This window comes from Zootermopsis nevadensis, unplaced genomic scaffold, assembly GCF_977971745.1.
Source record: "Zootermopsis nevadensis isolate Lab colony 2312 unplaced genomic scaffold, Znev_1.0 Znev_ptg000030l, whole genome shotgun sequence".
In the NCBI taxonomy this organism is placed as follows: Eukaryota; Metazoa; Arthropoda; class Insecta; order Blattodea; family Termopsidae; genus Zootermopsis; species Zootermopsis nevadensis.
The window spans coordinates 20,107,940-20,121,912 of NW_028259162.1; the positions used below are offsets into that span (position 1 = coordinate 20,107,940).

General features: G+C 35.4%; 1 protein-coding gene across 1 annotated transcript; it reads left to right on the forward strand.

Moving 5' to 3' along the window:
- Window positions 1–153: 153 nt before the first annotated feature.
- Wee1 (Wee1 kinase) lies at window positions 154–12,430 on the forward strand. Its single transcript, XM_022076124.2, has 8 exons — window positions 154–800; window positions 2,353–2,479; window positions 2,795–2,922; window positions 3,081–3,305; window positions 4,267–4,427; window positions 5,639–5,764; window positions 6,461–6,588; window positions 7,312–12,430. Exons 1-8 carry the CDS (start codon window positions 283–285, stop codon window positions 7,624–7,626), a joined length of 1,728 nt encoding a protein of 575 aa, XP_021931816.1. The 5' UTR covers window positions 154–282; the 3' UTR covers window positions 7,627–12,430.
- Window positions 12,431–13,973: the final 1,543 nt, after the last annotated feature.

Sequence of the window (13,973 nt, forward strand, 5' to 3'; positions counted from 1 at the left end):
TTTCAGTTAAAGCGACTCTTCAATTTAGCCAACATTACATTTTGAAGAATTTTCGAAAATTTTTAAATTATATAGTATAAGTGTTTACATTTAATATATTTAAGATATTATGCTTAGATTAAGTAATCTATTTACTTTTAGAGTATATAATATTGAAATGTCATGATACTGTTGAAACCTGCCAATATACTGCTCATTCTGCCATATTGGCTCTACTGATATTTCCCCCTTCCAATATGTAAAATAGTTTGAATTTGTATACACGTTGTGGTAGATGTAACTATGGAAGTTTCACAAAAGCTGGATGTTGAGTCATATACTTATGACAGTGAATTTGACAGTAGTGCGTATACAACGAGTTCTGGATGTGATGCGAGTATGGAACACGGATTTGACATGTCTCGTGAAGATTTCCATTCTAGTAGTCCTATTCCAAAATTTACTTTTACCACACATTCTGATGATTCTTCCCCGGAATGTGTGAATGAACTGGCTTCGAGGGAAGAGAACTGTATTTCAGTGCAACACCAATCAGTTTCACCTCCATATAAAAGAGTGAGAGCGCTAAGACTATTTGACTCCCCAGCTACACCGAAAACATTGCTTGAAAAATGTTCATTTCATACTCCAGTTACTCCAATGCCTCGTTCTAGATTGTTCAGTAGGATTGAAAATCCTAAAGGGTTGACATGTTCTTATCCAAAATTAGATAAACCATCTGCTAATGTGAATCCATTTACTCCGAATGGCATGCTGTTAATGTCGAAGAAACGGACAAGATCAAAGAGGAGCCTTGTGGGGTAAGTGATCATTTAAGCTCCAAGAATTAAGGGAACACTAGTGCTTCAGAAATATATAGTTAGAATAATGATGTGTGAAACTAAGTAGGTTCATATCACACTGTTTAGTGCCACCTGTAGGTTGCTATACATTTTCAGAAGTTTTCTTAAAGTGCAGGTGTAATAAAAGCATTTTTTCCCATTTATCAGCCAAGATATGCCTAACTTATGACTTAATTACCTTGTATAACCCATCTTTGAATTTTGGGCATGTTTGCAGTTGCTAAGTGTAATGTTAGACATTACAAGCTTCCTAATCCAAACTTCTCATTTAATTGCTTTCTTGTACACAGTTACTAGCCCTAACATAATCCATTCTGATTTGAATACTGTGAGCTGCTTGCTGTTTTGTAATTATAATAATTTTTGTGTGACATTTCCCATCAGACTTACACAAGTGTCATGTAAAAACACAGTTTGTTAGTATTTCAGATGTTTTTCGTGTTGGTCATACACATTTTCAGAACTAGGCTTTTGTTATAATTATGACCACTATTAGAATTAATCAATGCATCAATTAGAGAAGGCATCTTCCCATCTACATTAAAAAAATCAGTTGTTAAACCAATTTACAAAAGAAGATGCAGACAATTATCATCCAATTACTCTTGTTTCGGCTTTTTAAAAGGTTCTGAAAAAGGTAATAGCTAATCAGCTAATTTCTTTCTTAGATAAACACAATATACTTAATAAATCTCAGTTTGGATTTAGGAAAAATAAATCTTCAAATGATGCAATTGCTGCATCCATTGAAAATATAATTAAAAATCTGAATAATAAAATAAAGTGCAATTATGTATTATTAGATTTATCAAAAGCATTTGATTGTATTGAACATAACATCTTAATGAAGAATTTTTTAATATTGGCTACTGATAATCTAATGTATATAATGCTATATCTCCAATGGGATTATATCATAATCATTATTGTATATCCTATATCAATGTATTTTTGATATACAGGAAAATAAAGTAGTATTATTATCCCATCTATCCACCACTTTATGGGGTATGTACTTCCATGTACACAAGACAGACCTTGTCCCTAAGGTACATAGGGCAACAGCTATTTCCAGGATACATATTGTTTTTAGCAAGTTCTACGTGTATTATATAATTTTATTTTATGACAGGGTCTTATGAAATGATGTATGAAATTCCCAAAATGGTGGTCTTCTGCAGTTCCGTGATGTCGTGTTTGCCTGGGATGTTGGACAAATATTTTCTGAGTGACCTGGAGACAGTTCCAGTTGCTCCTATAATTATTGGGATTACTTTTGCTTATTATTGTTGTTATTATTTTGACTTAATTTTGCCATATATGTAATTTATTTGGGGGAAATTCCATGCTCAAAATGTTGAAAACTCTTGTCAAAATTTGTTTCATTTCCAGTAGAGATATATATTTCAAAATATGTAAATTGCGTTTTGTGGCTTGTAACATAAAATGGTACTAGAATTAGTTACCTCTAATAGTCTGAGTTGTTGAAATAATCATCAATACGTTTTAGGTCACCAACTGATGGACCTGATGTTCCTAAATTTGAACTGAATGACTCCGAAGAATCTGACACGGAAGTAGAACATCCAACTAAGAGACTGGCACTTCAAGATTCGAATATCCCACGATATCGCAAGGTATGGGAAGATTAACTAGTAAATACAGGTCAAGCAACCAATGACATCCCTAATAATAAACACCAAAGGTGCAACACCTCTTGTACCTTACTGACACAGTTCTAAACCAAGTAAATCCTGTTTACATCCTCACAGTATATTTTCCTCAAATCCATTTTAAATGAGCCTCCAATCACTTTCTAATATGTTAACAGACAAAATTAGGAAGTAGTGAACTGTTAAAACTGTGGTGAAATATGAAGCTAAGAAGTTGTATAGGTAAATAAATATTGAACTTAAATAATGAATATGGTCTTTGCTTTATGGATTTTTCAGGAATTCCTTGAGGTTCGTCTGATTGGAGCTGGTGAATTTGGCAGTGTGTATGAATGCATCAATAGGTTAGATGGTTGCACCTATGCTGTAAAGAAGAGTATCAAACCTGTTGCTGGCAGTGTGAATGAGTGAGCTTTCCACTTACACATTTTTCCGATAATGTATTATTTTGATCAGAGCTTCAATTACTATGATGTAGTTAACTGTAATGTATCAGTTTAACTTTCATAACCCATCATTCTATGTAGTTCTATTTATGTATTATGTTGAAATGTGCTTATTGCAGGAAAACAGCACTGAATGAAGTGTATGCGCATGCAGTATTGGGCCAACATCAACATGTGGTGCGCTACTATTCAGCGTGGGCAGAAGACAACCATATGATCATACAAAATGAATTTTGCAATGGTGGAAGCCTAGCAGATGTTATTGAAGAACGTCGGCATGGGAAAAGGCCTTTCACAGAATCTGAGCTGAGGCGACTGTTGCTTCACGTTTCAGAAGGACTAAGGTATGTAAAGCTCTTTACTTTAGCATAGCCATTGAATGTCTTCAAGACATTACAGGCAACACACAGTTGAAATTATTGTTTAGACAGTGGCTGGTAATTGATACCTTTATTATGTTGTACACCAGTGGTCCCCAATGCGGTGCCCGCCGGCGCCATGGCACCCGCTAAGGGTTTTTTTGGGTGCCCGCGTTGATACAGAAAGAGGTTATACTGAATAATGAACCACGAACATTATAAAATCAAAGCACAGATCTCGACTTACTGACGCCCATCTTGACGATTGTTTGTAAGCAGCAACATCATCCTACACTACCAAATTTGAAAAACTGGCTGATGAAATGCAGTGCCAAACATCACACTAACTTCCCACTTGAGTAATAATAATTGTACTTATAAAACTACATATTTTTGATTGCATGGTTTCTTGTATCATTAAACGTCGTGTTGTTTTGTGTATTATTTGGTGTCCATATCTTATTTGTCCAGAGTAAAGAAAATTTGGCTTTGTTAATTGGTTGGTGCCCGCCACGATCTCATAAACTCTCAAATGTGCCCATAGGCACAAAAAGGTTGGGGACCACTGTTGTACACTGTCCATTGTCTGAAATACAATTTATATACATGCCATGCTAATGCAGAAGGAAATATATAGAAGATACAAGAAGACTACTAAAACCCGTTGCCAAACATAAATACATCACAATAATTGAGTGAAACAAGCCTAGACTGAGTTCCCTTGGCTTCCTCTGCTACAAGGTAGACAGTAACAGTTTTTTTTTTTGATTGTGTATGAGCGTTATGCTGTCGGTACCCATTTCCCCATTGTACTATTTAATTTTAGGCACCAAACGCAACACTGAAGTCTGTAAACATCTTATCTGATGGATAGTAAAAATAAACTGAATTTCTCAAGAACATTGCACTATCTTTTAGTGTATCTGAACGTTACACGTGTTTTCAGGTATATCCATTCGATGCAACTGGTCCATATGGACATCAAGCCTGGCAACATATTCATATCTAGGAACAGGAGACTGCATGCTTTGAATTATGACTCGGCAGACGATGGTTTCGAGGAGGATGACCCAGTCTCCGCAGAAGAAGAAATAACCTATAAAATAGGTAATTTTTATATGAGTGTATTGTATAGTAAAGCTGTCCCACTATACGCCATGTAGGTGCTTGAGGAGAGAGCAGGTTACAGTCTAGTTTTGCAATTTTTGCACGGAAATCCTGCAGTCTGTGAAAAATGTGGTTTGCAGATGAGATTTGTTTTCACCTCAGTCATTATATTAAAAAGCAGAATATTTGAATATGAACCAAATTGTAGCCAATTAATGGAGGCATGAAGATTGCTGTATTCTGGGTTCTTGTACTGTGCAGTCTGTAGATATTTACTGACTTGTCAGAGGTGCCCTGATGATGGAGTACACTTTGGTAAAATTCTGCCAGACTACATGGTGTAACAACCCTGAAGATGGCCATCTTCTTACTTACCGCCATGAGAATCTGAATTCTCGATAATTGGAGGCGTCATTATACCTGAGAAAATGCACAGTGTAATGTGTGTTGTTTCAGGCACAGAAATTGCTGGTCTGATTTTCCTCACTGTTACAGTCACATCTGAACATTATTCGGAGGTCTATGAAGATATCCTCCCATTTCTGCAAGGCATTGATGATCAGTAAGAAGAATCATTTTTTCAAGAGGATGGTACTCAAACACATCCAGCAAATGCCGTTTCAGATGCCCTCAGTGGGCATTTTGGTGTTTGATTGCTTCCCTGGATGGTTTGGCCTTGACTACCATATTCATCCAATCTCAACCCCTATGATTAATTTTTGTGGGGTATCTGAAGGACAGTGTGTACAAAAACAGCCTCCACACAGTTGATGAACTAAAAGAAGAAATGTCACCTCTTGATATCAGAATCACTTCAGGAACCCTAAACACAGTAATTACCAAGTTTCAGGATCAACTACAGTTGGTCTTGAATGCCAGTGGTTCCCATATTGAAAATTTTTTTCATTGACTATTCTCACGTCTGCTGTTTTGATTAACACTAAAATCATTCCTGTACATGAAGTATGCAGTTCCAACTAAAGTGTCTTTTAATTGGTTCTGTACAGTTTACCATCCATACCAGTTTTGATCAGTATTCATTCAGTGGTTTGTGTGAAGCAGACAGCAGATTGTGCAACAGACATGACCTCCTGTTTTATTCCAATTCAGGTGTCTATAAATGTATACGCTGCGATAAAGATTTTGTGTTTGGTCATTGGGAAACATTTACATTTCATAGACTCTGAGTAAATGCCTGTTGTTTTGTACAGGTGACTTGGGGCATGTTACTTCTGTGAGCAACCCACAAGTAGAAGAGGGAGACTGCCGTTATTTGCCATGTGAGATACTACAGGAAGACTTCAGCCATCTAACAAAAGCAGACATATTTGGTCTGGGTACGTACTGTTTATTGTTAAGGGAACCGCCATGGTGGTCTAGCAGTTCGAACACTGGGCTTGTAATACTGGGGTCCCGGGTTCGATTCCCGGCGGTGCTCAGATTTGTAACTTGTGTTGGGCAAGGCCGTGGTCCAGGCATCTTGGAGTTTTCCTCCGGGGTTTCTCTGTGGCATCCCAACAATTACTCCACTTTCATCATCATTTCGCGAAAAGGGGGTCACAGCAGGAGCGTTAAATGTTGCAGTCCTGATCGAACCCATGTACTGATGGGTCGTGAATCCTGCTAACCACCAATGCACACCATGCTGAGTGGTGTGTACTGGACACGAAAAAGAAATCTGCCATAGTACAGAATGAGATGTGGTAGGATGATTTTGACCAATAAATTGGGAGGGGCCATCTCCCTTAACAATTTTTTTTTTTCACCGCTAGACCACCGTGGCAGTTAATATGGCAGATGATCCAGTATGACAGTATCATAAAATAGTCAGATGCTTTTTCCATGTAGTATATGCTTTTCAAAATAACTTGCTATTGGGTACAGAAAATAAAATCACTAACTGAAACATTTTTCATGAGAAGTATGATGCAGTAAGAGGTTTACAGTAAAGTTCATACGTAGACATTTATACATCAAAGTTACATACTGTGTTCTGGGAGTATCTTTGTCTAAGGTTGTGTCTTGTGATGTAGGTCTGACCATATATGAAACTGGAGGAGGAGGACCTTTACCTAAAAATGGTGAAGAATGGCATAACATACGAGAAGGAAAGCTGAAGGAATTGCAGCATTGCAGCCAAGACTTCAATGATCTGATAAAGGTGAGGTTTTATTTTGACCTTGTAATACTTAGTGAAACGGGTGACGCAGGAGGCTGAATCATCTAATTTCAGGGATGAGATTTCTTACTAACATTCCCCTGAAATTTGCAACAGTTTTGGAATATAAAGTACTTCAGTCCAAGAAGCTGTTCCTTCTTTGTTGTCCTATGAAATGTAAAAATCACAGAAATATTCAATCACATTTCAAAGCTGGCATTGCTTTTATCACTAACCTTTTAATAAAATTCAGACTTCTTATCCATATTATTTCATCAAGATATTGGTGTCCTGCTGGGGTGCTAATAATTTGCCCTGTGTGTACATTCACAAGAATGGAGTTCAATTTCCCGTCACTTTAATTCCATCTAATTTCCAATGTTTTGAAGAATAAAATATGTTCGAACAAAACAGAAAAGGGTTGTAAATGAAGCTTCTAGTCAGATTATTTCAGAACTTTGGTATACAGGAAAAATGGATGTCATTAATAGTCTACATTTTATTCAGTAATTCTATGAATAGATTAACAAATATAGTGAATATAGTACACTTCATTTTATGATAGTCTCCACCCTTTAAATCATTAAAATGCCGATTTAATCTAAGTGTTAGTTTGCACGGTCGCCCTCAGTGGACTAGGGGTTACTTGCTCACCACTAAAGGTAAGGTCATGAAGGTTTCACACTGTTGTATCACAGATTGAGCAATCTAGGCCCTTTGTTGCAGCAAATGATTCACCCAAATCCTGAAATGCGCCCAGCAGCTACCAGCCTCATCCAGCACCGTGTACTTTGTCCATTTGGGAACAAGTCAAAGGCGCAGTTACGCAGAGAATTAAATGCTGAGAAGCTGAAAAATGAGATTCTTGCCAAGCAACTTGAGAATGCTGAGAAGTGCTTCAAGTCCTTACCTACTAACATGATCCAGCAGTTCAGCGGGAACTCTTCAGAGTCAGCCGAAGTCAAGCGATCAGTTTCCATGCGAGCGTCGAGGCTGATTGGAAAGAAAGTGAATCGTAGTCACAGCGCAACTAATTTCTAACCTTTTGGGTAACAAGTTATTAACTGTTTCTAAAATAGTCATCAGAATTTACAACACATTCAAATGTTGGCAGCCGTCCTCTGCTACAGATTAATATTAGCTGATGATCCTGGAACAGAATTCATTGCATTTTAAAAATGTTAATCGTTAGCATGGGAGGATGTTAAGAATGTATTGTAAATTTGTATAACTATTTTATATTTTAAATAATACTGGGTGTATTTAAGGAATATCCTGTGATGTGAAGATTCTTACAGTTATATGGTTTGAAGGCAAATTAAATCAATATATTCATAACTATTTGTTAATTTAAAATGTGTATCATTGGACAAGTTTATTTATTATTCTGAGAACAGTGGACCAAATAATTTTCTTGTAGTGTCCATTTTAAATGTTTTAGGTGCATGCAAATATCACAGTGTCTTAGAGCATGGGTCTCTTTTCTTTCTTGCTTTGTCTGGGTACAAAAAGTTTTTGGAAGGGGGTGTTATCTAAATATATGCTTTTACCTTTCAGCAGGACTTGGAATTTTTATGACATAGATTTTTCTGTACAAAATAATATACCATCAGCAGCATAATATTTGTGAGCGTTACCAGTTACGTGGAAGTTTTCTGAAAAAAGTTTTGTCGTTGACAGATTATTTAATATTTAGTGGTTTCATGTTGCTGGTCCTAAATTGTACATTGTGTCATTATGCGTTTCAACGCATTATACTGATATGCCTCTTACACATTTTAAAAACAAGTTTTGTGTTCCATTTGCTTAAAAAATTTTAGGATCAAAACTTTTACTCTCTCAGCCCTGTTTATTTGCCTTCTAAGAGAACTGTATTGAGGTGTTCTTTTCACAAGCTTTTCCTTGAAGTAGGCTTGAAACGGTGGTCACACCGCATTGAGTCGCAGTTTACAATCGTTCCATAGTGCGTGATTTCAGACTGTTTTCTAAACAGATGAGTGGCATATCAGTAGAGATGAATACTTGTTTGTGCATTCCATAATTTGTTTGCTTTTAATTTAGTTTTGAAATTTAACTTCAGGCCATCGCCAGCCTGTGAAATAAAGTGCTGTTTCATCATAAGCTTGAGTGGTATATAAGTGAACTGACGGCTTTTCAGAATGTGAAAGAAATATATGGTAATCAAAACAATTCTGTTGCTTCCACTTGCCTGTCGTCATCAGGTGAAAGCATTTATGTAATCTGATGAGAATTGGTTCTTAGTTTCTGTCTCGGATATTCCGAAGAGTTGAATCATTTTGTGTTACCTCACAGATAATCATAAGATAATGATTATGAGGATCTCTGATATGTAGCTGGGAACGTTTTTAAATTATAGCTGAATCAGACAGTATAACCCCATTTCATATGAAGAGTTAAGAAAATTTACATTAAATGGGACAAAGTGATAAAATTGAAGTATGGCTCTTACAGATTTCTTAACGTTATTGACTGGTAACATAAATAAAAACATAAAATAATTGTTAATACATACTAACACTTTCCGTTCTTATTGCAGTGCATATACAGTATTTTAGTTGAATTAATTGAAAACTTGCCCTTAATCAATTTTTTAGTTTTGAGGAAAACTTCATCTGTGGAATGGGAAATGCATCCATTTTATGACAAATGACTAGCTTTTTCAGCAGTATTTCGTACATACTCAGTGTGCTAAAATATTTTTCATCAGAGACACCATTCTCGTGCTTTTGGATCTGAGGCAATTGAGGGTTTTTTATCTCTGGTTAGTGCCTGTATTTTAGCATACTGAGCATTTCTTTCTTGCAGTTAGTTATGTTCTGCATCATGCTGAATATGAGGCAGTGCATACAATTCAGGACATACAAGAATAGGTCGAATCTTAACAGGACTTCTTGATACAATATGGTTACAGTGAAGTCTGCTGATAATGGAATCCCACAGATTCTGAGTTTTTTCTATTTACCACAGGTGTTTCCAGGTTAGAAAAAAAATATTGGCACTGGAAGATTGTATTTCCGAGCCAAATCACAAATAATGAATTCCTACTTACATAAATTATACTGTTAGTAAGTAACACACAGCTTCAGTTCTTTTTTCTGTCTTTTAATTTTGTATCAGTCATTCAGTCATCCACCATCCATTTAAAGAATTATTCTGCTTGGGGGGGGGGGGGGGGGGCAGCCAATTTAATTGTCTCTTGTGTTTACCAGGAATGTTCTTTCTTATATACATTCCATGAAACACAGTTCTGAAGAAATTTTTAAAGAAAAAAATAATAAATATTCAAGCAGACAATTTATAATTTTTGTTTTTTTCATTTTGTTTATTAGGTGGTAAGTTTTAAAAAAAAATTCTCGTGTGTTCTTGAGACCAGAGAAATTGTCTGACAGGTATCCATTTAATCCGGGTTCTGTTTTAGACAGGATTTTGTGACATTTGCGTAATGGCTATGTGCAATTTTAGCAATTACATGAAATATGAAAAACGAACTGTCTTCTGCGACTTGGTATGCATATAGATAATAACCTTGTATTTTCACATCTGTTATTTCTTTTCTGTTGTTACAATGTGCATAGAAGCAGTAATTAATTTGTTTTTATTAGGTGCAAGAAGATTTGTTAAGGTAACTGGTAAATAATAGATCACTGTTAATTAATAAATTTTTGTTACCTCTAGTATGTAGAGACAAATAACTTACAGTTATGCACACTGTAACATAAAATGACTGAAAGGGAAGAGACAATGGATTTGAAAATTCCACCCAGTTCCCATTGGAAATCTGAATTTTCAGACTAAAGAACTGGAAAGATGTGTTGCTATTATGTTGTTAGTATACAAATTTGTACCTTCTGTGAAGAAATGAAGTTAAGAATAAATTCTTCCATAGATACTGTTGCTGGATTCATCTTCAGAGTGAATGAAAGATTTTTGATAGAAATTTAAATTCCGTTTGTCTCTCTGTGTCTAGGATGGATTACAAACTCATTAGTGTCAGCAGCATTAGATTTCTTATAACAAGTGTAATCCTGAAAAACACCTTCTCTTTGCTTTTGTAATCCAAGTATTTTACATTTACATTTTTATTTACCTTCCCAGTCAATAATTGTAAGTCAAGGCCGGCATATTAGATTTTGGTGTCACTATATCATATTTCTTCTAGCTTCGTTATTTTAACTAAGATGGAATTTCATGGTTTTCATGGTAGTGAAATTGATGTTGTTCTTACGAGTTTTGGCACAAAAACTTGTTATTTGATCAGAGAAATTTATTACGTCACCTAGTCCAAGCATGTCAATTTTTTTAATGGTGTTTGTGTGTGCTGAGGTTCCCTTGAATGGAATATGTAGATCTTATGAGGTAATGTTGGTTTCCAGCTCCTTTTATTTAATTTAAGAGATTACAAATGTATGAACGTGGACTTTATTATTTGTATTTTTTAAAATTGTTTCTGCTTTTGTCCATTTTGTTTCACTAATTAATAAAATATGTTTTCCTGACAACCCTAAGACACCACTGAACATTCACGAGCATCGCCAGTGTGAATTCATAGTCTGTGTATAACGGGCCATTAGTTCGGTGTTATTCAACACATTTATTCGGTCAAAACTGGTGTGACTAAAAATATTTTATGTTTAGACTGTGGTACTTCATTAGATGTTGTGCCGTCTAGTGATAAAATGGCAAATAGACGCCAACTGACATTTTGCTAGATATAATAATAGTCGATGTATGAAGTATCTTCCAAATTTTATCTGGAGTGGTTTAACCGTCTTGTTGCTGCGTAATTATTTTAATTATGATTTATGGCATCGCAGAAGCCGTGACTGGGTTACGCTCTTCATCTCAGAGTAAATACATTTAATGTGGTATGAAGCAAAATATATACTAATCCCACAACAAAGGTATTCCATCTCTGAATTTCAATATAATTGTGTACATGTAAGGTATCTTTGCAGTAATTTTCCTTAAATGTATGTTGATAGCAGTGTTCAGTTCACAATTAAAAAAATCAAATTATGTACTGCTTAAAGCTTAAAATATTAAGTTGACAGATTTTAAATGGTAAGTTATTTATAAATCAGAATCATAATGTAATTTTTTTTTTTAAATTAGTTCCCCAATTTTGTAATTGAAACAGGAAATTTTGGGGATGAAATTAAGTTTCTCTTCCTGAAAGTTTGTGGCAATTTATTCACTTTACTAATTCATATAATGTATTGTCATTGTTACTTTGATATAAAGCTGTGATGTGTGTAAAACTGTTGATGTGACTTTGGTTAAGATTCTGGCAGTTTGTTTGATAATGCAATGTTTTACATAGTTGGCACTTTGCTTTTTGACGTTCCCTGCAGTCAGGGGTGTTAAATAATTCAGTTTTTATTTGCATTTTTTAAAATATTGATCAGTTGCTATTAAGTTTACAGATGTAGTACAGAGAGAAAGGAGAAATTGTTCCTAATGCAAATTGATGTGCAGCGTAATATCATACCTTAGCATCTCTGGCGTAAGGGGGTGTGATTTTGTGTTGTGCCTTTCCTCTTGTTGGTGGAGTTACAGCATCAGTGTTAAAGTGCTCCCAACATGTAACACAGACAACCTTTTGACAACCCCATATCATTACCACCACAAACCCTTCTAATCACATGACAGGATGTATTTTCATGTTAAGTCAAGATCTGTCTGTGATATTTGTTATAGTAGTTCCATTTTTCAAAATATTATGTTTACCGTGTTATGCAGTCACAAGGTGATTTTCAAAAAATGCTCTTTTCAGTCCATACTTACCGTTATTCAGACCCAAATAAAGACACCATTTTCTCTGTCACATGCATTTTTATTGAAACGTCTCTTTAAACTCCTGAGGTGACCTTGAAAGCTGATACTCGCTAAGTTGGTCGAGAAGTTCCGTGTCATGTGGAATCTAAAAGTTCATTACTTTGCTTAAAAATCCTGCCACAGAAGAGTATCTATTTTAATATTATCCTCTCATTTATTTCTTTGCTTCCAAGATGGTCTCTTGCTGTCAGGATTTTGGACTGCAATTTTTTTTTAATATTTTTATTTTAACAACCTCTGTACGCAGTGTAAGTAACAGTATAACATGTGAGCTGTAAAGGTGTCCAGGGAGACAGAGGAAGTTTTTCTTAAGTTTCATCGCGGAACCAGAGAAGTTGTCATTCCTTCAATTTGTCTTGTGTACTTGGGGTATAAATTCAGCTTAAATTGTAATGTTGGAATGATAATGGTTTATAGGTATCTTGGTTCAGTCTCAATTTTTTTTATAACTTGGAAATTCATAATTTTAAGATTAATTGAATTTTAATGGCTATATGCACTTTTTATTGTAACTTTTAAAAAAATATTGCCATTTTACTCAGGAATATTTTATGTGGAGTAATTTTGTTTAAAAATAACGAGTTTCTGTATCATATATGATTTACAATAAATACAATTTTGAATTTTGTTGTTGGCCAACGGCCATTTTGTGTGTTCTGCAGGGCCTGTGTTGTGGAGAGGCAATACATATGATCTGTACGTGTGAATTTTGGAATTTCTGCAATAATACAAATGTAATCTTAAAATTCTGTTGCTTGCTAATTATTTGTTGTCAATTGCCTGGCAGGGGTCCAAGTGTGTTAAGCAATGGAGAAATCTTATCATGGTTAATGTAACAATGATACAGAGTATGGAATATGGGATCATAGTTATATCTGTACATGCATCATTTATATGAATGTTTTGTTGATGGGAGCAGACATTCACACGGGACAATAGGAAATATTAAAGCAGCACATAAATGATAATACGTGGATACTCGTGAGAAATATTACATTTTCTCCTCTCAGAGTAATTTTGTGTTGAAGGAAATTTCATACTGGAAGGCTTTATATAATTACTGGTTTAGGAAATATTGGAGTTATCAAGTAAAGAACGATGTGATGGGCAGAATGTGTAGCACGCATCAAGATGCTGAAAGTGCATGAGCTACAAAAATGTCGTTGGAAGACTTGAAAAAGCAGACTAGTCTGTTCGGAAGACATAGGAATGGTTGGAAATATATTACAGTGTGTCTTAAAATAGGCCGCGCGACAGGAGTGGATTCAGGTGACTCAGGACAGAGCCCAGTGATGGATTCTTGTGAACACGATGAAACCATGGGAAGCACTCGTGCAGCTAAGCGACTACCAGCTTCTGGAAACTGATTTTGCTCCATGGAGTTCGTTTGGTAGTTGATTGGTAATCCAGATACTTAGGCCCAGTTGTCATCAAGAATGGATGACGACAGGGAGATTGAACATAAATATTTTAGAAAATACAAAACTAATAGTTCACTATTTTCCATTGAAATTTAAAGTAATATTCCTACA